Raw genomic sequence first — 22,999 nt, 5'->3', positions numbered from 1 at the left:
GATGGGCTAAATGGGTGATGGGCATTAAGGATGAGCACTGGGTGTCATATGTTAGAGCTGAATCACTGGGTTCTTCTACTCCTGAAGCCAAGACTACACTGTATGCTAACTAACTTGAATTTGAACTTGAACGAATTTGGTCCGAAATGCTGTTTTAATTGCGTGATGTTTTCAATTATCTGGGGCCCTTTACCATGGACGGCCAAGAGTTAAGTGCAGTATTTATTCAAAAAGAGAAGAGAGAGAGATGGGGGGTGGGGAGGAGAGGAAGAGGAGGAGGAGGAGGGAAGGAGGGAGGGAAGAAAGGAAGAAAAAAAGGAAGGATGGAGGCAGGGAAAAAAGGAAAGAAGGAAAGAAGGAAGGAAGGAAGGGAGAGGGGATGGAAGAAAAAATGGTAGGAGGGAAGGAGAAGAGAATCTTATCAACGATGGTCAGCAGCTCTCCTTTTCTCAGGGTAGTGAGAGAGGCCAGACTAGGAAAGGGGTGGGGAAAGAGGAGTGAGAAGAGATGGGGGAAGGTAAGGGGAAGGGGAGGAGGAGGATGTGAGACTGAGTCAGGGAAATGAAAGAAAGCAAGCCTTTTTGGTGGCACTCCACGCAGCCTCCTGAAGCACAGCTCGCCCAGCCCAGCCGTGGGCAAGGACCCAGACGCCCCGGTGCTGAGTTGAGAGGCTGGAGTCCGGAAGAACTAAAGAAGGGATGAGCAAAGCCAAGGTGAGCTTTTCAGCCTCAGAGATTTCCAGATGCTCAGAGAGAAACCCTTGGGACTGCAGGGGCAGAGTTCATTTTTGGTTTTCACAAAGCCAAGAACTAAAAATCCTGAGTTAAAGAGTGCTCCCAGAATTTTTCTTCTCAGATGTGCTGATTCCTCCTCATTGACTCGTTTCTGGTGAGAGTCTTGAGGAAGTACTCTCTTGTTGAAATGAGCACTTTTGCAGCTAAACACTGGGGCTACCTGAGAAGTGACATGGTTCAGAAAATACAGTTTTAAGGTGTGCAGAACATTTGTGGTTTGGGTTGTGCAAAATGTATTTCTTTTTTACTTGAAAGAAAATGAATTGCTTTTCTTTATCAGTGTCTGGCTATCTAATTCTTTTAAGTATTCGAAGCAGTGAATCATTATAATCCAGTGTAAGATCTTAACATTTAAATCTCAGACATCAATAGTTCATGAAGCATCCAAAAACACTTTAAAAAATATACATATTCAATATCAAATAGTTTCATCTAATAGCTCAGCAGAAGGGAAGTAGAAAAATTACTTAAATGTAGAAAAAAAATCAGAGTTGTAACAATCAGCAACCTGAGGCTAAAACGTGAAGAGAAAGAAAGAAAGAAAGAAGGAAAGAAAGAAAGAAAGAACTTTGAGTCAGTTTTGAAGCAAATTTAATGCTACCTTTTCATGCTCATCTAAGAAACCTCTTACTTCAGGCAAGGTTAGTAAGAATATGTATTTTATTTTGAACTTTAAGAGAGTCGTAGCCATCTCCTCAAGGTGCTATAAACTTGTGAGTTAAGAATATAAATCTAACTACAATTTTCTTTGCAGGTATTTCCATGGAAATGTCAGAGAGCCCAGAGGGACTCATGGAATGTCTTCAGGTTGTGGGTCTGGACAGTGCTCTGTTGTGGTACGTTACGGTATTGATATATCGCTAAGCCCTTTTTCACTTACGTTTATTTTTCTTAAATATCCACTAGGAGCACACAGTCACGGGGAAGATGATTAGGTAGATAGCTGTTAATTCTATCCTGCTGTGAGCATCTTTTCCTTCCTGTCACCTTTCGTGACAGCCCAGAAACCTCCTAAACCTGCCACACCCTTGTTGCAGGGTCCAAATCCTAATAATACCACTAAAGTCTTAATTATGAAGAAATAAAGTCAATTAAGAAATATCTGATGGCGCATTTGCAATCTGTACCAAATATTTATTTTTGTAATTTTTTTCTTACATTTATTTATTTTTGAGAGACAGAGCGTGAACAGGGGAGGGGCAGAGAGAGAGGGAGACACAGAATCTGAAGCAGGCTCCAGGCTCTGAGCTGTCAGCACAGAGCCCGACGCGGGGCTTGAACCCACGAACCGTGAGATCATGACCTGAGCTGAAGTTGGACGCTTACCCGACTGAGCCACCCAGGCGCCCCAATCTGTGCCAAATATTTAGCACGGTACTTTCTATTTTTATCATTAGTTTAGTGCACATCAGTGTCATTTCTACAATTAAAGGGTGAGCTCCTTAAGGTCAGACGCCCCCCCCCCTTTTTTTTTATTCTTCTCCCATTGGTGTGACAAGTTTTATGTCTGATTCTTGAAGACTCTCCAGCAATTGTTTTGAGCTTTCCCATTCCTAAGTAAGCTAATGTCTTCTTACCCCCTAGCTTGGATTTTCAGCTCTGGCCAAACAAATGTGCTTTCCTCTGTCCCTCACACATTCTTTACACCATGTCTGCCTCATGTCACCTGCAAAGCTAGTGCTCATTTCATTCAACAAACATTTTCTGAGTCCCTGCAACGTAGCAGACACTGTTCTAGCACTGAGGAGACCCCCGTGAACAGAACGATTTCTTCTCCTACGAACATATATTCTGGTAGAATGCTCCTTCAAAACTCCACTCCAAATGTTTATTTTATTACACTATTTACTCATTAATCATATCTGGGTGTTGTTTTTTTTTTTCCAATTCTCTGTTCATTTCTGGTATGTTTAATTTGATCAAGATTAATTATGTTTTCAGGGGCGCCTGGGCGGCGCAGTCGGTTAAGCGTCCGACTTCAGCCAGGTCACGATCTCGCGGTCCGTGAGTTCGAGCCCCGCGTCAGGCTCTGGGCTGATGGCTCGGGGCCTGGAGCCTGTTTCCGATTCTGTGTCTCCCTCTCTCTCTGCCCCTCCCCCGTTCATGCTCTGTCTCGCTCTGTCCCAAAAATAAATAAAAAACGTTGAAAAAAAATTAAAAAAAAAAGATTAATTATGTTTTCTTTGCATCTGTTCAGGAGGAATCCTTAGGAGACTGCAAAAATTGGATCCATGTTCTCTTTGATATTTCTCTATGGTTTTTGCCCTACACAGTGGAAACGCAGTAGATGTTTATGGCTGTGAAAATATTTACCGTAACGGTAGAACAGTGTTTCGCATAGATCATACCGTGCTTAGAATGGCATATGCTACCACGAAGCCATTGTGTGTTTCTGGGGTTTTTTTGGTTTTTGGTTTTTGGTTTCTTCTTTTTTTTAAGTAGGCTCCACACCCAGTGTGGAGCCCAGTTCAGGGCTTGAACTCATGACCCTGAGATTAAGACCTGAGCTGAGATCAAGAATCGGATGCTTAACTGAGCCACCCAGGCACCTCTTGGTTTTGTTTCTTTAAAGTCCTCAGATTCGAAGCACCCATATGGTCACTAGACACGCTGGGTATCTTTGCGCGCAGAACACGATCTAAATCAATTTCATAATCCTGCATCATTTGGTTTTGTAAATTATTCTTTTTTAAAAAAACCAAAAAACGTAGTTACATGTATAAGGCTTGGGCTATGTATTAAGGCTTTCCCAGAAGCAGCTCTTCCTGTGGTAAAAGATTATCTTTTTGAGACGAAGAGATAACTAAAAGTATGCTGTTATTCCTGTCCTTATTTTCTTCTCTAGTAGAAACATAAATGTTGGCTTCTAGGAAATTATCCCAGGATAAAAAAGTGGATAGTAAATCTTCTGCATATAATTAATGGAAATAGAAAAGGAAATAAGAATTTCTAAAATACATTGGTTGAATTTCACTTGGAAGAATTTTGAGAAAAAAATTATGAAAATAAATCTAGGAAGCCACCAGATTTATCTAAAATAGAGCGATGCACAAAAAGTATTGAATGTTACCATGAAAAGTAAATAGAAACCAAAGGTCTAGGTTCTACCTCAAATCTGCAAATGACCGATTCTATGACCCTGAGAAGGTAACCTATATACCCTTGAGGTCTCGGTTTCTTCACGTCTAAGTGGCAGGCCCGGCATGGATTCGCTCTAGATTCTTTCCAGCCATGACTGTGAGCCCGCATAGTTCACATTGATGTCTTTCAGATTTCCTTGCACGTCACGGGACCGACTGCTGGACTTACCACTATTCTGAAACACCCATGAACTGGGCAAGGGCTAGAAAGTTCTGCCAAGAAGATTACACAGATTTAGTTGCCATCCAAAACAAGGGGGAGATTGAATACCTAGAGCAGATGCTTCCCTTCAGCCGCTATTACTACTGGATAGGAATCCGGAAGGTAGGGGGAACATGGACTTGGGTGGGAACCAACAAGTCTCTTACCAAAGAAGCAGAGAACTGGGGACATGGAGAGCCGAACAACAAGAAGTCCAAAGAAGACTGTGTGGAGATTTACATCAAGAGGGCCAAAGACGCGGGAAAATGGAATGATGATTCCTGCCACAAGCAGAAGATAGCCCTCTGTTACACAGGTAGGCGGTGGCCAGAGTGGGGAGAGTGGTGGCGTGGATCCCAGGGGTTGTGGGGGTGTTAGGGAAGAAAGCAGTTTCTGGTACCTTTGGAAGTAAATCCAGTTCTCGACAAAACAAAAATAAAAATAGAATAAAAGCATGTCACTTCTGTGCACGTTTGGTGTGGGAGGCTGGGTCCAACACCCAAAAGTGACATCTTTAAATCAATCTGCATCAATATGACAAATGTATGTGAGAAGTGAGGCAGGGAAGCGGATACAGAGATGTGGGTCTGGCCAAGAGCTCAGGCTCACACGCCCCTTCATTTCCTCCCTGCTTATGGTGGGGGCTTTATGCTTATGTTTTGTGCTTGGCCTAATCTCCCATAATTCTATATAATGAAATACTGCCATGTTTTGTTATCTGTGGAGGATGAAAATTTGTTTTCAGTTCCCAAACGGTATTTTTCCAAGTCATATTTCATCAGTGAAACATAGTTAATTTGATCTCTTGTACATTGGGCTCTCTACTGACCTAACAAGTTCAAACTTCTTAATCTTTCTATAGTACTTTCTAAAAAGAGAGGGATTGTCAAATATACTGCAGAAATGGTTGGGGATAGGCCATCACTTAATGTACTTATGACATTTAAAACAAAATAATTCCAAGAGTTCAAAGTATATCAGTGAGTTTCCCCAGAATGTTAGAGAATGTTGGTGTCAGTAAATTCATTCTAAGTATATGTCTGTGGCTATATGGCCAGTATATGACATAAATAGAAAAATCCTGACTTATCTTTTGGTGCAAAAATGCTATGAATGTACAGATAAACCTTTCCTGCTTATTAAAGTAGTCTCAGCCAAAAGAGTTATCTGTATCCAAAGAAATGACTCTGAGTACTAAGAAGTAATCATGTTCAAATCATTGATTTCATCCCCCACCTTTAAAGCTTCTTGTCAGCCCTCATCATGCAGCAACCATGGAGAATGTGTGGAAACCATCAATAATTATACCTGCAACTGTGATGTTGGGTACTATGGGCCCCAGTGTCAATTTGGTAAGCCCCTTTTCTGTCTTGTTTCTTTCTGTGTAAACTTATGGGGTTATGGTAGCCTAGAAGTCGATAGGGACAAAACAATACTAGCCATTCTGAGAAATGAGAAGTTTTTATCAGAAGGATAAGCTTGCACAATGTTGTTGCCTTTCCTGAAAGATTTCATAAGTCAGCATGAAGTTTCAATTCACTTCTTAGCAAGTCTTTTTTCAGTGCCACAGACAATACAGAGTTGGGAAAAAAGCTTTAAGGATGATGATAATGAATCAAGCATGGTATATTCCTGTTCTTAGGGAACCCAAATCCGGCAAATTGGTTGGACTCATTAGAACCTGGAAGTCTGAAAGAAACATTGCCATTTATTGTTGGGAGGGCGAGTTACCCATTAGGTAATCTAGCTTTTGTATGTAAGCCTCAAAGTCATGACAGGGCATGGCTGAAAAGAAAAGTCCACGGGCTGCCTGGGTGGCTCAGCCGGTTGAGTATCCGACTTAAGCTCGGGTCATGATCTCACGGTTCATGGGTTTGAGCCCCGCATGGGGCTCTGTGCTGACAGCTTGGAGTCTGCTTCGGATTCTGTCTCCCTCTCTCTCTGCCCCTCCCCTGCTCATGCTCTGTCTCTCTCTCAAAAATAAAATAAACGTTAAAAAAAAAGAAAGAAAAAAGAGAAGTTCACATAATGATACACAATATAGGTCAGAGACATATAGTAATAAATCCAACACGTTTATTTGGGCTGTATATTTTGGGGGATACAATGACAAATCTATTATAGATTCTGTCCATGAAGGATTTGCAATTAGCTAGTGGAAATTATATATGCTTATAATTTATTTTGATGGAAAGCAAGGTATAAGCTGGAAAATTAACTGCCTAATGAAAGAATATGGCCTTTATTGGATAATGGGAACCCACTTAGTATCTTGACACCTGCATTTGGGACAATTTTCCTAGAAGCAATGCATAATACAGATTGGAGAACCAAAAAAAAGAAGATGGAGGGGCACCTGGGTGGCTCAGTCGGTGAAGCGTCTGACTTCGACTCAGGTCATGCTCTCATGGTTTGTGAGCTCAAGCCCCGGGTTGGGCTCTGTACTGACAGCTCAGAGTCTGGGGCCTGCTTCTGATTCCGTGTCTCCTTCTCTCTCTGCCCCTCCCCCGTTGTGCTCTGTCTCTCTCTGTCTCTCAAAAATAAATAAATGTAAGAAAAAATTTAAAAGAAAGAATATGGAGAGAATCAGTAGGAGTCTATTGAAATCATTCAGCGTCATGGTGGTAGAAACAGAAAGGAAAGAGTACGTAGACTCAAAGTCAAGGAGTCTTTGACCCAGTCAGCTCACTACTGAAAGAAGCATCAAATCATTTCGTTGTTATTGGTTGAGTTTCAAAACTGTGGTTGAAGTATCTGGTGCACAGGATAGAAATTAGAAGAAGAGAAAAGCAATGTTTGTAAAGAATAAAGAATTAAAGCCAAAATAAATTTAAGTGTCAACCAACTGGTGACAGTCTAACTCATTTCACTTAATTCCTACCCAATACTTTCCTTCACACGACTCCTGAAGTTTCTTTTTTATTATTTCTTAATTGACACTTAATATTTGAGTATGTTTATTTTATTTTATTTTATTTTATTTTATTTTATTTTAGAAGAAGAGTGCACATAAGTCCCCCACTCATGTGCACTCTTTTTCTAAAATAAAATAAAATAAAGGCAAAGAGTAAGGGAGGGAGGGCAAAATAAAGGGCTAAGAGTAGGAGAGGGAGAGAGAAACAGAGACAGAGACAGAGACAGAGACAGAGAGAGAATCCCAAGTAGGCTCCACACTCAGTGCAGAGCCCGATGTTTGGCTTGATCCTATGACCCTGGGATCATGACTTGAGCTGAAATGAAGAGTCAGACATTCAATCAACTGAGCCACCCAGGCGCCCCTGATCTTTAACTTTTTAATTCTTATAACATTGGCATGCCCATTTCACTCCTTTTTGAACATTTTACTCTTTTTTCTGTCTTAGCTTTCATCCTCTCACTCTTTTCTGGTCTTCTTTCTACCTATAATCATTTCTCCTTGGGTTTCTTCATAGGTTTCTTACCAACTTCTGTGGACTCACAGATTCACGTGAGCTTTGGACTGACAAATCCATTTCCAGCCCCCAACTCCAAATATGCTAAGTGTATCTTTTGGGATGCCCAAAGGACTGTAAAATCAATCGTCCCAGCCAGATTTCTTTTTTTGTATTTCTTATCTCAGTATGAGGCACCACCATTTATATGGGTGCTCTGGTATGAAATTCTTACACCTCCCCTTACTTTTATGCAAAGTAACACACTATTCATTTTAACAACTTACTGTTTCTCTCATTTGCTTCCCATTTGCCAATTCTGCTACTACTGCCCTCATTCCTTCTAGACTATTGGATTCATTTCTTAGGCGAGTTCCACAGCTTTAAATTAGCTCCCCTTAAATATACTATTCATGCTACAGGCAGGCTGATCAATGAAAAACAATCAAACAAATACCACACGTATATCCACCCTTCAATTTCTACCTATCATGTGTCCTATAGGATGAAATCGAAACTCCTCAAGGCATAGAGAAATGCTTGATATACAGTAGGAACTCATTAAATCAAAGAGAAAAGATAAAAGCATTTTTTCTTAGCTTCTACCTTTCTTTCTAATCTCATCTCACATATTCCCTTCCTCCTCCTTCCTCCGTGTAACAACAAAGTGCTTGTAGTTCTCCACCCTTTTCATATGTGCTTTGTATTTCACTGACTTGCTCGTGGCTTTCTCTCTCATTTTGCACATGGCTAACAGACCTGTTCATCTTTAAGACATAGTTCAGGGATTGATATTTTTTTTTCCAGAAAGCTTTCTTTGGACCCTAAGATAGGCTAAGTACCTCTGTTCCACGTTCCAGTAGGTCCGCATATTTCTTTCTTGTTTATCCCGCACTTGTTGAAGTCATCTATTTACTTGTCCGTATCCCCTGGTAGACGAGCAGCAGCTTGAGGTCAGTAAGTATTGTTTACAATTTAATATGTCAGATTGAGACTATGCCTGAAGTATATAAAGCACTTGCTTGTAGTCATGAATAGAATTGGAGAACATAATTTAATTTGGACTTGTACTGTATATGGAAAATATAAAAATTCTTCCAGTTCCTAAAGTCCTTTCTTCATTGAAATCTCAAAAGCAAGGTCACCACAATGGCTCAAATTGGATAAAGAATAGGACACAAGAGTTGAAATATTTGCTCAAATGGCATGGTGGGGCCTAAAAATGTGAAGACTCATTTCCAAGGCTCAATTCAATCTCCTATGCCACCAGTCAGAGCAGGGAAATAGATACAGTTTCTGGAGAGGGCTGTCAAAATCAGAAAAACTGAAGGTCTGGAGCCGAGCTGGAGAGGGTGAAAACAGGATCAAGGCTGATGCTTCCTAAAGCTTCCCCACACTTTTCCCACGCCTCCTGCTCCCAGCACTCTACTCTACCTAGGAGTTCTGATGTCACAATTATTTCCAAATCGAGCTGGTCATTCCCACTTAAACCTATCTAGGTTTAATAAGTCTCTCCTCAGGAGCACTTGAGTGGCTCAGTCAGTAAAGCATCTGACTCTTGGTTTCAGCTCAGGTTATGATCTCACTGTCCATGAGATCGAGCCCCACAATTCTCTCTCTCCTCTCTCTCTCTGCCCCTCCCCTGTTCTCATTCTCAAAAGAAATAAACACAAACAATTATCTTCTCAGATGATGCCAACAATAAGAAGAAGACCAGCTGATGTTTAATTAGGACTTCCTATGAGCCAAGTTCACTTCTAAGTCCTTGACTTACATTAGATCATTTACTCTCCACACCAACTCTAGGAAGTTATTACAATTACCATGACTCCTCTTTCATAGATGAAGAGACTGAAGCTGGATTAGTTCACTTTGTGCAAAGGCATTTGGTGACCAAGTGCCAAAGCTAGGATTCAAACCCAGACACCAGGTGCTCTCCACACTAGCCAGTACTGTTTTTTTTCTTACTGCAGTGGTTCAGTGTGAGCCTCTGGAGGCCCCTGATCTGGGTACCATGGACTGTAGTCACCCTGTGGGAACCTTCAGCTTCAGCTCTCAGTGTACCTTCAACTGCTCTAAGGGCACAGACCTCATTGGAGTTGAGGAAACCACTTGTGGACCTTTTGGAAACTGGTCATCTCTAGAACCAACCTGTCAAAGTAAGTAAGTCTTCAGACTAGAGGCTCTGTCATGGCCGACTTGGGTTAACTGAGAAAATGCAGCAGAGACTTGTAAGGAGTCTCTGTCCTTTTGGGAACATAATTTAATCTAACTTAGATCATACTATGATGCTTTTGAAAGGGATTATTGTTACTCAAATCAAAAAGAAAAACCACAAATAAAAAACAACAACCAAATACCTCTGAAACCATCTCGTGATACATACATAATTTTCAGTAATACGCAGCGTGATTATAGTGTACTTTTTACTTTAGTTTTCTCATCGTCATGGCACACATAGTCCAGGTGAAACTCAGTTAAATGTTGATTGTTCTCTCCCCTCAGTAACACCTATTTTATGTGGTGTCTTACCTAACACCAACCAATTTCCTTCTCAGGGTGTAGAATTTTTTTGATTGTTTTATTTGGTTTATTCTTGAAATCATTTTTTTACTTTTCATCTTCTATAAACTCTCGGGGGAATAACAACTGCTGTGAAAAACAAAAACACAGTCTCTTGATCTTTTTTTTTCATTTGAAATATGGTGGGTTTTTTCTTGTTAGCTGTTAAAAAGACTATCCCTGTACAGGAGAAAACTGGTGACATCTGAGCTTGTGAAATTCTGGTTACGTTTTCTACATTTATGCATCTGATGCACTAATTTTAAGTGGTTTAATTCTAAAAAAAACTATCAAAGTCATACTGAAATCATTGAATTAAATTGTCAAACCTGCTGAATTTTACAAGAGTTGAGTGAGTTGCTTCAGAGAATTGGGGTGTTTTTCAACACTGCTTGCTTTAGATCAGGTGAAAGGGTGGGAATTCTCTACATTCACTGAGGATACTCCATAAGCACTCTTGAGGCCAAGGCCATGTAGTACTTCCAGGAAGTGTTGGAGAGCTACCAGGACAGGAGCAGCAACCTGGAGCAGCCAACTCTCCCCTCCTCTCCCCACCTCCCCACCCGCAAGGGTTTTCAGTGCTCTTGGCTTCACCTCTGATATACAATCTCCATCATTCTCAAGAGTATAAAATCTGGAAACATTATCAGAACTAATTTTTAGAATTTAGAAATGTCTAGATTCAATTGGGTGGTTCCACAGTTGAGTGGAGCAGCTTTGGCTAAAAACCTTTGGTGAAAAGAGGGCCTCTACTCAGAAATATTGCTTTTTTCTTTTTCATGGAAGTGATTTCCTGTAAGCCTCTAATGGCACCCGATCTGGGAACCATGGACTGTAGTCACCCCCTGGCCAACTTCAGCTTTACCTCCACATGTACCTTCAACTGCTTGGAAGGAACTGAGTTAATCGGGGAGAGAAAAATTATTTGTGGACCATCGGGAATCTGGTCAAGCCCTAGTCCAATATGCCAAAGTGAGTAAGTTTGCCCCGATGTGTTGACAACTTAAAGAAGGAGCTGCTGGATGAGAAGATGGTGGGGAAAGATAGATTAAACTTTAAAATTTTCATTTTGCTACATTTATATGGCTTAAAAACAAATTTGTTCACATTAATTTACTATAAAATCCTTGGCTCTTCTTGTCTCTTCCTTCGATGACTGTCATTTCTGTTTTCAGCCAATTTTTAACTCATCGTATCTCAACTCTTAACATCTAAATGCGCTGTCTCTGGCTTACTTCTTTTATTTTCTGACTTCTTATGCATTCTTCCATTCCACTAAAATCTCACTTCTGTTAGTCCATTAAAACGTTTCTACAAAAGTCACCAGTGACCACCTAATTCCCCAAATAGTGTATACTTACCAATTATCACTAAGCTGATGCCTCCCTCATCTGTGTATGAGAAGGACTGTCTTCCTCATTTCCATATACTCTCCACTTGACACAGTGCCTGTGCTAAATAAGTTGCTAAATAAATGCACATTAAATTAGCTTATGAAAGAATAGCTACTCATGTCTGCCCCTGAGATCATCTCTACCAGTGGAAAAGTTTTTAAGTGGTAGGATCAGTAGAAACTACCAGAGAAGCTGATCTCTGTATGGCCCAAGGCCAGGGAGTGTGGGAGGGAACTGGGGAGGAGGCATGGGATCTGTAGGGGAGGATTGTGTATCAGGTTTATGGGACATTTCCTTTTAAGGCTGGGCCAGTGTCCATTTCCGCATCCTCATGGAGCCTGTAGACACCCTCTCTTTGGATCATCTGGGAACTTGAGCCTTTTTCTTATGATATATTTGGGTGTGGGGGGGAAGCACCTTGAAAGGGCTTGTCAAAGTAACACAAAGAATGGGGGACACAAACCCTATGCTAACGTGCAAAAATAAGTGTCTTTAATTGGTGGTATCGGAAGATAGACTTTTTCGCATTGGTATTTTTTCAATAAAAGTTCCCAAACGTTCACTCTTACAAGAGGGTACAGGTGGATCCATTTACTTATTTGTGAAGGAAGTGGGACTCTGTAGTAGGACAACATCATTTGAAAGACAGTTCAGCGTAGGTCCTCAGCATGTAAACAGCAAGAACACATGTTGGCCCAACTGCTTCAAAGGGAAAGCATTAATAGGTTCCCTTGACTGTTATGTCACCTGGTTAAGATGAACGGCTGTTATTTTCCCTGAAGTCATATTCTATGTTTTAGGTCTTCTCTGTGCAGCAGAGTCCCAACTGTTGAACAAGACCATGGAGATAAATACGATGGTGACCCCTTACTCAGATTTTTAGGTACTTCTTCCAGGAGTTCTGTGAATCGCAAATCTAGGGATTAAGAATTTTATAGGCACTGGGCTAGAGAAACTTGTCCTGTCTTTCCCTCTGCTGCAGAGTCATCATGGTCCTTCCCATGCCAGTTTCCCCATCCATCAACTGGCATCAAATGGACTGTTACCGGGAGACATAAGGAGGAACAAAAGCTAAGGCCATGAGATGGCACGAAGGATATAATGCTGTGGCCTCATGCTATGTGCCTTACTGATCTCTCTTTCAGAAGTGGACCAGAGTTTCTCAATGATCAAAGAGGGTAACTATAACCCTCTCTTCATTCCAGTGGCAGTCATGGTTACTGCTTTTTCTGGGTTGGCATTTATCATTTGGCTGGCAAGAAGATTGAAGAAAGGTATGTGAGTTTGCCTTCATACGAAAATAATACAACTCAAAGTGGATAAAAATAGGGGCGCCTCAGTCGGTTAAGCATCCAACTTTGGCTCAGGTCATGATCTCGCGGTTTGTGAGTTCCAGCCCTCCGTGGGGCTCTGTGCTGACAGCTCAGAGCCTGGAGCCTGCTTCGGTTTCTGTGTCTCCCTCTCTCTCTCTGCCCCTCCCCTGCTCATGCTCTGTCTCTCTCTGTTTTTCTCAAAAATAAATAAACACTGAAAAAATAATTAGAAACAAAAGCAAAGTGGATAAAAGTATAGAAACCCACAGGAAATTAAGATTGCTAGATTGAACTGAAGCAGGATACCAAGTTCTGTGTTCTATAGACATCACTGCTGGGGATGTGGGAAATGGCCCATACACCCTTTCATGAAAACAAGGTGGCTGATTTGTGCTTTTCATCTGACAAACCTTTTAAAAATGCCTACTGTCTTCAAGGCACCTCACTAGTGCACTAATAGACAAATGAGACGTTTTAATGGTTCTTTGCTCTTATTTAGTTCTGAAAAATGGATGCATAATCTCTGTCCCCTTAGGAGCCAGCATGCCTTTGATCTCAGTGCTACAGTTCCACTAGAAAATGAATCTAAGGTCCAATGAGGTTTTTAAGGCACTATTCTCCAAAACCTGAGCCATGTGCCTGTCTGGCTTCTGACATGTGGGAATTGCATTGTCCCTGGTTTTCTCCCCAGTGTGTATTCACTGAGGTCACAGCTCTAAATAAATGCACTGTGTATTTGTGCTTCCCTTCGCTCTGGCCTGGAGAAGAAAAGGGTATAAGAAGAGCTGTTTGAGAAGCTAATACCCGGAACAATACATGGGATGCCACCAGGGAAAAACAACCGTGTTACTCCCCTCACCTCCCTCCTGAGGATGTCCAAACCTTAGAGTGGGACTGGCTTCCTGGTTACAGATCCACAGTCTGTGGTAGGTCCTGGGTGTGCACTGCCACATTTGTCCAAATTTGCCTGGCAGAAACATTGAAGTCTATGAAATTCATGGACATTAAGCAGCTTTTAAGGCATCCCTGCTTTAAGTTCAGAGGCCATCAGTGATCTCAAAACAACTGCTAACCAAATGCTCGTGTTGCATTTCTCCGAGTCAGTTGACTGACATTTTAATTTTACTTCCATCGATTAATTAGTATGGAGTCTCTTCAATGAACATGGTATATAAAGGCTGCCCCTCCCCCATCCCCACTGGCAATTGCAGGAGTAGAATCTACCAGTCCCTAATGGTCTTCTACTATCTTTGGAATCTTTCATTCCAAATTTAAGAATCAGGATACTAGGTTAGTTTTATAACCAACCCAGAAAGACCATGGAAGCAGTCACTGTTGATGTGCAAGAACTTCATTATTAGCAGTTTAAAATGTCTTTGCCCCTGTTGTTGGAAATTCTGCTAAGATTGGATCCCATCATTTTATGAGACTAAGTACTTAAGTATTCCACTAAGGGAAGAATGAGATTTTTCTCCCACCATTGACTATCCTTTCCACTGAAACTTCAAAATCTGACCCCAGTCATCCCTTTTTCCCTCCTGCCTTAGGTGATGGTGACAGAACTGAGGGGTAGAGAATGCAGTGCACATTTATACGCTGGCCTCTGGGATAGGAGGCTGGTATCTAAATAACCTTTGAGGATTTGGCGTGTGAGTCACCTTAATAAGGAGGATATCCCCAAATTCCAAAGTCTCTTAACAAATTTTCGTAGAGAGGGCACCTGGCTGGCTCCGTCAGTTAAGCTTCTGACTCTTGATTTCGGTTCACATCATGATCTCATGGTTTGTGGGATCAAGCTCTGCATCTGACTCTGTAATGGCAGCATGAACCCTGCTTGGGATTCTCTCTCTCTTGCCTCTCTCTGCCTCCCCCCACCCTCTGAAAATAAATGAAAACAAAACTTAAAGAAATGTGAGTAGAATCAAAAGAATGGAATGCATTCACTTGTATTTAACGGCAGGGTGTGGGGTGGGGGTTAGCTGGCTAAGGTGGTTCTATAAGCAGTGGTGAGAAAAGCAATGGGGTTGTTTTCAAATTTTTTACCTTGGAGTCATTTCTGTACAAGATCTCAAACTGATAACTTGAAAACTACATGCCCCTGCTGTGGGAATAAGTGTGGGGCAAACAGGAAACAGATAACGGGCAGTTAGGCTAGGTACATTCATGCCAGCAAAGAGAACAGAAGCCCCAGAAAGATCACTGGCTTTGTAGGAAAGTCAGGGTATCTTTAATGTAGCATTTCAATGGTCTTCACTTGCGGAACATCTTCTGATATTTCCAACCTCCAAGTGGCTCTGTCCTCCAAAGATTTTAGTTGTAAGTTAGTTCTTTGAAACATGAAGAATGTTTTTCCTATAGAAAGTGTTAAGAGTGATGGGTAGGTTCTTGGGCTAACCCCTCAGAGCTTTTCTAACCATGTAGCTGACACATTTACAAGAAAAAAAAAGTTAAAAACAGTAAGTCCACATGTATGTAGTAGTCATCAACTCTGAGAATTTCCTACGTGTTGTGTTTCAGGTTCAGTAAGCTGAAAAAGGAGGACAGGTGAATATTTAGGACACAGTAGCTGAGGAAATGAGCAGAATCCTGACTCTTATCCTGTCCTCAGAACCTGTACTTTGGCCCCTGCCCTAGTTGTCTTGGTATCCAGACTTTAGCTCCTTTCTTCGGGAAGAGAAATAAATGCAGGCTCTAGAAATGTGTGCCCTCTGCATAGACTTATCTAGAAACACTCTGTTCCCCTAGATAATCATTCTCTGATGAGTCATCACCATTGGCTCTGTTAGAAAGAAAGAAAGAAAGAAAGAAAAAAAGAAAGAAAGAAAGAAGTAATGAAATAATGAAATAATGAATAATAAAACTGAAGCAGTGATTTTAGGCCAAATCTCCCAAATCCTGTTATCAGCAGGGGCCAGAATCAGAGATCAGACTCCCATTCACACAGGCCTCCTAACACCTGGTCTTTGAGGCTCTATTTTTTTTTTCTCTTGGTTGGAAGAATTCCCCACCTGAACCAACAACCCACAGGGTTAGCACAGGGCACGAAACTGAACACATGCCCTTAGTTCCTTTTTCTTCGAAAAGAACTCTCAGTAAGAACAGACTCTTGCTCATGTATTGGTATGTGTTTCGTTGTTCCTAAAAGGAAAATATTAAGATAAACAAACAGCCTCTGAGGTTAATTCAGATTTCATTCTCCCTGCTCAAATGCATCCTGCCCATGTCATCAGCAGGCTGGATTTGGGAAGAAATGTTTAAAATGGTAAATTCTAACATTTTAAAGGTTTAAAAACAGTAATTGGGCACTGTCCACGTGCTAGGCCCTGGCCTAAATACTTTGAATACATTTTAGTTTATCAACTCAATGAGAGGGAGGTAATTACCATGCCCCTTTCACAAATGAAGGGACGTGGCTTCAGAGGGTGAGTAGCTAATCAGAGGCACACTGCCGACAAGGTGGTGTGAGACGTAGGGACACATATTCTTACTATGCTACCAGCTAAGTCTGTTAGGGAGGAACCCACAGGTGGGAGGAGATGGCAGGTGGGGAAGGGATAAACACGGGTATGGGGGTGTTGGAACTGACAGGCAGGCAAGTCAAGCTAGGCTGCTGTCTTTGTGATCAGCACCAAAGATGGAACAGAACCCTGAGAAGCATCTGTCCCAGTGGGTCTATTACGTCTGAGAATCTACCACCGTTTGAATTAGAACACTAAGCCAACATCTCAAATCCCCTTCTACACAGGCGGGGGTCCACCCAACGAATGTTTAATACATTTCAAAAGACAGTTTTGGGAGTGGGACTTGGCCTTCTCTCTTACTTACCAAGAAAAAAAAAAAAAAGAGAATTGTCTACATATGCTGATGCTATTTTTCTGTTTCTTCTGTTTTTAGGTAAAAAGTCTCGGGAAAGGTAAGTTTCATCAGTGAGAAGTTTCCGCCTCTGTTGATCTTTTCTCTACCTTCCTTGAGATACTTCCTGTTAGAGCTAGACACCTTAACTCCTTAGTAACTATTTACATGGGGTCTCATTCAAATGAAATTTCCGTATAGAATGATAATCCACTAGCCTCCCTTAAGAGCTGTGTTTTTGAAGTCTGTGTGTGTGAGTCGTTTTGTTTTAGTGCCGGTGGATTGGAATGAATGAATGAACACGTAGAGCCCTCTTGAGAAAGGGCAGTTATGTGAAGGGAGCTCTTTCTGATTGTCCCTGAAAAATTTTTAGAGGACTGGAAGCATTATGACATATCTCTTCTTGTCCCAGTTGAATGTAAGGGCAATACCAAATACAGTATTCAGGAAACATTCAATTGGTCAAGGATTTATTGAGACATTAATGAGTCCCAGGCTCTGAGAAGGTATCATTCTAGACCCCAGGCCTTCAGTGCCTAGGACAAGAAGGTAAATGACTACTGCTCTGATTAGCACTGACCTTCAGAAATGTGGAAGAGGTGGGGAACATTGATTCTACCTGCGGCTTCCCCAAAAAGGCAATTCTTTTAGCTTGGTCTTAAACCTCAGATTTTTTTCAGCTGGAGGAAGAGACCGAGAAGAGATGCAAACATGTGAAAATGCAATGGTCCGTCTGGCAGAAGTGAAGAGGGCAAAACATTTCTTCAGTTTCTCAGATGTTTAGAGACTTGGAGAAGGAGAGTATAAGTAAGAAGAATGATGGGGATGGGGCTTTGGTGGCACACTGAGCACCCAGTTAGAAAACCAAGCTCCTTTAAACTGCTGGAAGAAGCGAGATGGTCCCTGAGAAGGTTGGTTGCTTGTTCAGACAACCACGCTACCAACCACAAATTGTTGTGAAGAAGTTCTTACGAGTTCAGTGAGCTGTAGCTCTGAGTGCAAAAGAGAAACTGGGGAGACATAAGACAACAGGAGCCAGATCATAGAGTAATTTATAAGCCATTTGAAGGAGTATGGACTTCATCCTGAGGTCTTTGGGTAAAGCAGGAGAATGTCAGGCTAACATTTGCATCTTATGAGGATCACTCTGCAGACAGGGGAGTAGGGGGAGCCTGGAGGCAAAGAATTGTTTTGGAGGCATTTAAAGTTATTAAGTTAAAGCTGATGGTGCCTATCTAGAGAAATGGCAGTGAGGTTGAGTTAGTTCATGAGGTAGAGGTGAAATCAACTGAATATGGTTATTAATTGGCTAAGCGAGAGAGAGAGAGAGAGAAGAATCAAAGAAGTCATTGTGGTTCCTATTGGAGACTGGCAGATGGTTACTATCAATATAATACTCTTTACTGAAAAGGGAACACAAAAGAATGAGAGGTTTTGGAAGTGAAGGTCATGGGTTCAGTTGTGTCGGTGTTGAGTTTTAGGCGTCTGTGGCTCACCAACAGTTGACTGCTTCTATCTGTATCACAGGAGCCATCCAGGGGCCAGAGAGTGGATTTGGGGGTTCTCACGTCCCTTGAGGTTAGCTGCTATTTCGGGAGCAGGTACAGTCATCTGGGGAGAGTGAGGAGCAAGGAGCGGGAGAACAGAAGAGGACGTGGGAGAGAGGGCAGGAACAGGGGTAGCATCTATATCAAACAGGTCAGTGAAGGACAAGGAGACGGGGAGGGGTTGCCAGAGAGGCAGAAGGAAAACGAGGAGAGTCTGGGTCATGAATGCCAAGGAAAGAAGGAAACAGAAATGGTTTCGAGTGACTTCGGGAGAACCAGTGAGTTCCCACTGGATGTAACAAGGGTATCTGCAGAGTCTGTTCTCAGGGTCGAGGTCACGGAGGAACTCTGGTGGCCAAGTGTCGAGGAATCAGTGGAGATGAGGAAGTTGAGACAGAATATGTAAGCCATCTCTTTTTAAAAAGCTTGGCTAGGAGATGAGATCCTTAGGAAGGTAACTGGATGAAGAAATCGGGTCAGTGGATGTCCTTTTATTCTATTTTATTTTAGTGCCCTATCTTCCATTCGACAGTGTAGATGGGGTCCTAGACCCTTCTCTGGGCTGGGCTCCTTATCTCTGTGGGCAGGAAATCCACAAGATGTAAAGATTTCTTTCATGCTCACACCCAGTGAGTGAAAGTCTTTTTTGGCACAATCCACCCGAGCCGTTTTCTGGTCACAGGAACCACTTACTTTTTAATTGCCACTAGATGGAAGCAGATCAATTCAATTTTTTTAGAAAACCTTGGGGGACAGGAAGAGAGGCTGACAGGAAGAGTATTAGCATTAAGTGAATTACCACATTCGGCTAATTGCCGTATGAAGTTTAACGGCTCACTGATTTTGACAATGAATCAATCAGTAGTTTTTTATTAAATACTCTTGTGCTGGAACAATGCTAAGCTTGACTGAGACACCAAGAGGAGTAAATCCGTGACCCTGACCTCAGGGAAATTATCATCTAGTTGGGTGGCGAAGACAGAAAAATAAAAAAAATTATATATTTTCAGAAAAATATAAGGCAGAGTATAGTAATGACTGGCGAACTCCGTGTTAAAGGACTTTGTCAGTATAGAAGAAGTTTGGTGATCACAGAAGATCTTATAAAGAAGGTTGACCCTGGTTGAAGAATGGATAGGGTTTGTGGGTATGGAGAGAAGCAGGGAGGACAGACTACAAGGAGATGATGGAAGCATGGTATGGCAGCAGGGATATGACAGCATGTTCAGGTGCCAGCAGCTAGAACTATCAAGAGCCAAGGGTGTACAGGACGTATAAACAGAAATTGGAAGGGAAGGCTGGCCCCATCGATATAGGTCTTCACATGCGTCACCCGATGCTAGGACTAAGCAAAGAAGTATTATTTGCCCAGATGCCTTGCAACACCTCTCATTTATTGATCGAGGTGACTTTACTTCATTGAATTATAAAATTTTAGGTCTTGAAAGGATCTTCACGGACATGATGTTCACTCTCTTTATAACTGAGCTAATGAGTAACTTTCCTATGGGCCCTGAGAGAGTGACATAGCTAAAATAATTATAAACATTTATGAAACATTAATTCCATGTTGCACACCTCTCTGTGAGTTTTGCATGTTTGAAATCATTAAATATCGCCTGCCAGCTTGTAGGTGGGGGGAGGTGCTATTCATATCCTCATTTTACAAGTAAAGGAAGAGAGGCAAAGAGAAGTAAAATATCTAGCCTGGGGTCACTGAATAAATGACAAAGCTGAGATTTGTACCCATGTGGATCCAAAGATCCTGCTTTTAATCCTTACACTTGTAGAACTCAGGACTCTCGACTCCAATGATAAGAGTTCTAAGTCCCAGATGCCTGCTTTCCGTAGTGATGTGATAATGATTTCACCCTGAAACCATGTGTAATGGGCACCGAGGAAGGGTGGGATGGAAGAGGCAGAGTGTGTTTCTAGAACAAGCCAAAGGTAAAAATGAAAACCATCACATTAAACACTGAAGCTCTTTTTTGTCTTTTTGTTCGTTTGTTTGTTTTGTTTTTTGTTTTTAAGCTCTGCAGCCAGCTCTCATAGTCTTTTGTGCTCATTCTTATTAGGTCTTGGCTGGTGAATGACCAACTCCTGGGGCATTTGTGGTTTCAATTCTTGCCGGGTTATTTTCACTCTTCTGCAAACTGGTTCTGTTTACCACCTCATTTGGTTTCTGGTGTCTAAATTCTGCCTGGGTAAAAGCTACACCCAAGATACACAGGAAGATACGATGCCAACCTCAGTGGAGGGTATATGTGAAATTTTGTTTTCAGAAACATTTTTATCTCTGTATTGGCAAAAGCACGTTTGCAGCTGCTGAACTGTGGTTTACCCTGGCAGTTCATCATGACAGCAGAGTCTCGGAATCTGCTTCTCCCTTTGAAAGGTGCTATTAAGACATGCCCTATTTGGTTCCCTTTCCCCTACCCCTAGCCCCCTCCCCTCCAAGGATGAGACAACTGTGCCACACACACACACACACACACACACACACACAGTGTCATTTGTGTCATGAAACTAGATTTGTCACTGTCTCCCTAAATCACATCCCTCCAGAATCAAGCATTTAGAATTACCACCACACCTTTCATGAGTTTTGATTTTTCTCAAATTTCTCTTTCCTTTTGAGCATTGTCGTCTTCTACTGTTCACTGACTTCCATCATCCAAAGTCTATCACAAATGCCCTTCGTACTCATTTGATCTAAAGACAAAGCCTGTGCCCCCAGAAATGTCTCCAGGTGTGGCCCACGGACCAGCGGCAGGAGGAGCAGGGATGATGCGGAATCCGGGGCACCGCCCGGATCTACCGAATCAGAATCTGCCTTTTAACACCACCTCTGGGTGGCAAGCAGCTGCAAGTGTGACAGGTGTTGCTTTAGGGTTTTCTTCTTCTTCCTTTGCCTGAGTGAACGTCCTGTGCTCGTCCAACTCACCTGAGAGGCATTTTCTTCACTCCTCTTCCGACTTTTACACCGAATATCGCCCTTTACTACGAACGCTGTTAAATTTTGCAATGTTTAAGGTCCTGGTTTTAATTTACATTCTCTTGTTTTCTATTCAGCGTGGATGATCCGTATTAAAGCACCCTCTGTAAATGAAAATTCTCGGGATCCTAACACGTCACCGGATCCCCCAAATCCCTCCCTGAAAAGTTATCGCGCGGTGGTGTCTCCTGCCCTGAAGATGAATGTGTCGCCCTCAGTGCACCTGGAAAGATCTCTGAGGAACCGGCAGCAGTTTCTGCTCCCTTTGTGCCCCTCCCCCACCCCCTTGTGGTTTATATAGCGCACTCTGTTACTCTGTTTTTCGTGGAGAAATGAGATCACGGCGGGGGAGAAGATTGCTGGGGAATATAAAGATGCCCTGTTTTGCTCTCTGTCTTGCACCTACAGGCTCGGTTTTGATGCAAATCACATTTTATCTCCAGTCTCCTGTAAGGGTACATCCTTAGACATAAGTTCATCAAATTGATGTTGTCCTCGCTTTCCAACGGCAGCAAAGTAGTGGGGTTCTGCCCGAAACAGAAAAGGTCCTGCCACGTGCACGGTAGCCTCACCTCCTCTGTAAATGGAGGCCATCCTCTTTAACTGCCTCCGGCCTCCCCCACCTTCTTCGACCATCCCCTCTTCTCAGTTGGCTGGTTTCCACACATAGCATCTCATGGGCACCAAACGAAAAGAGAGAGGAGAGAGACAACGAGACTACACTGGTTTTTTGGCTTTTGGTTTTACTCGTTTTATTAGATCCACCGAAACATCTTGTACTCGGTGCCTTTTAAAAAATGACCACTATATTTTTATTAAAGAAACACCCCCCAGAAACATCACCAGAAAGACTAGTCTTTCATACTAGTCTTGTCACAGCTAGTCCAAACCTGTGGCCTCCTGCTGCAAGATTAGTCTAGGTTTTGTGCTTAAATAGTCTTTTTTTTTTTTTTAAACATACAGTTTTGTACTTAGTCTTTCTAAAGAAAATGTTACCACGGGGCGTCTGGGTGACACAGTAGGTTAAGCGACCGACTCTTGATATCAGCTCAGATCATGATCTTGTGTTCGTGAGATCGAGCCCCGTGTAGGGCTCTGGGCTGCCGTCACAGAGCCTGCTTGGAATTCTCTCTCTTGCTCTCGCTTTGCTTCTCCTGTACTCTCTCTCTCTCTCTTGCTCCCAAAATAAATAAATAAACAAATAATAATAATAATAAATAAATAATGTTACATAATCTGTTATTTAGAAATTTTCCATGGTATGTTTTCTCCCAGTGAAATTCTTTCCTCCTTCAAGGCAGAAATTGTGTCACATCCCTGGACGGTCGAGCTTGTTCCTTGACATTCAGTAAATGTGTGTTCACATAAGTCAGGAAGAGCTTACGGTGTACTGTCGATATAAGCTGCAGAAAACCCTCTCTCCATGGCATGATGCTCAGATAAGGTCAAGGGCTAACTTCTCAGCAGAGACTAGGGGCCTGGTAAAACCTAGTTGGAAACACCTTTCTGCCCCATGGCCAATAGTGCTTTCATACAAATTTGTACACGCTATGAGAATCATTTTTTTGGTGCTGATTATATTTTCCTTTCTCAAGTCCATCTCAGACTCTGCTTTATAACGTGGGCTGTTGCAAAAATTCTCCATGTTGTATGCTATAAATCCAGGCTATCCCATTCACATTCATGTAGTTTAAGATAAATCCCCTCGAGTTGTACAGTGCCCATCCTGCACAGACTCACATGGCAGCCCTGATTGCAAGGTCTTTTTTGTCTAAGACATGAGGATCAAA

The 22,999-nt window shown here is 42.1% G+C and overlaps 1 protein-coding gene across 1 annotated transcript; it reads left to right on the top strand.

The window, feature by feature from the left end:
• Nucleotides 1–545: 545 nt before the first annotated feature.
• SELL (selectin L) lies at nucleotides 546–22,168 on the top strand. The gene is made up of 9 exons (XM_049633910.1): nucleotides 546–713; nucleotides 1,549–1,630; nucleotides 4,066–4,452; nucleotides 5,381–5,488; nucleotides 9,520–9,705; nucleotides 10,895–11,080; nucleotides 12,648–12,776; nucleotides 16,710–16,728; nucleotides 21,287–22,168. Exons 1-9 carry the CDS (start codon nucleotides 699–701, stop codon nucleotides 21,303–21,305), a joined length of 1,131 nt encoding a protein of 376 aa, XP_049489867.1. The 5' UTR covers nucleotides 546–698; the 3' UTR covers nucleotides 21,306–22,168.
• The last annotated feature ends 831 nt before the right edge of the window (nucleotides 22,169–22,999 follow it).

The sequence above is a fragment of the Panthera uncia genome, chromosome F1 (genome assembly GCF_023721935.1).
Source record: "Panthera uncia isolate 11264 chromosome F1, Puncia_PCG_1.0, whole genome shotgun sequence".
NCBI classification, from domain to species: domain Eukaryota; kingdom Metazoa; phylum Chordata; class Mammalia; order Carnivora; family Felidae; genus Panthera; species Panthera uncia.
Note: the sequence above shows the minus strand (reverse complement) of the source record. Positions and strands in the feature narration are given on the sequence as shown.

Bases quoted from the DNA above. Each gene is read 5' to 3' on its own strand.
- SELL (XM_049633910.1), top strand. The intron at 1,631-4,065 runs GTACGTTACGGT...GATGTCTTTCAG, and splicing joins CTGGACAGTGCTCTGTTGTG to ATTTCCTTGCACGTCACGGG. The intron at 9,706-10,894 runs GTAAGTAAGTCT...TTTTCATGGAAG, and splicing joins TCTAGAACCAACCTGTCAAA to TGATTTCCTGTAAGCCTCTA.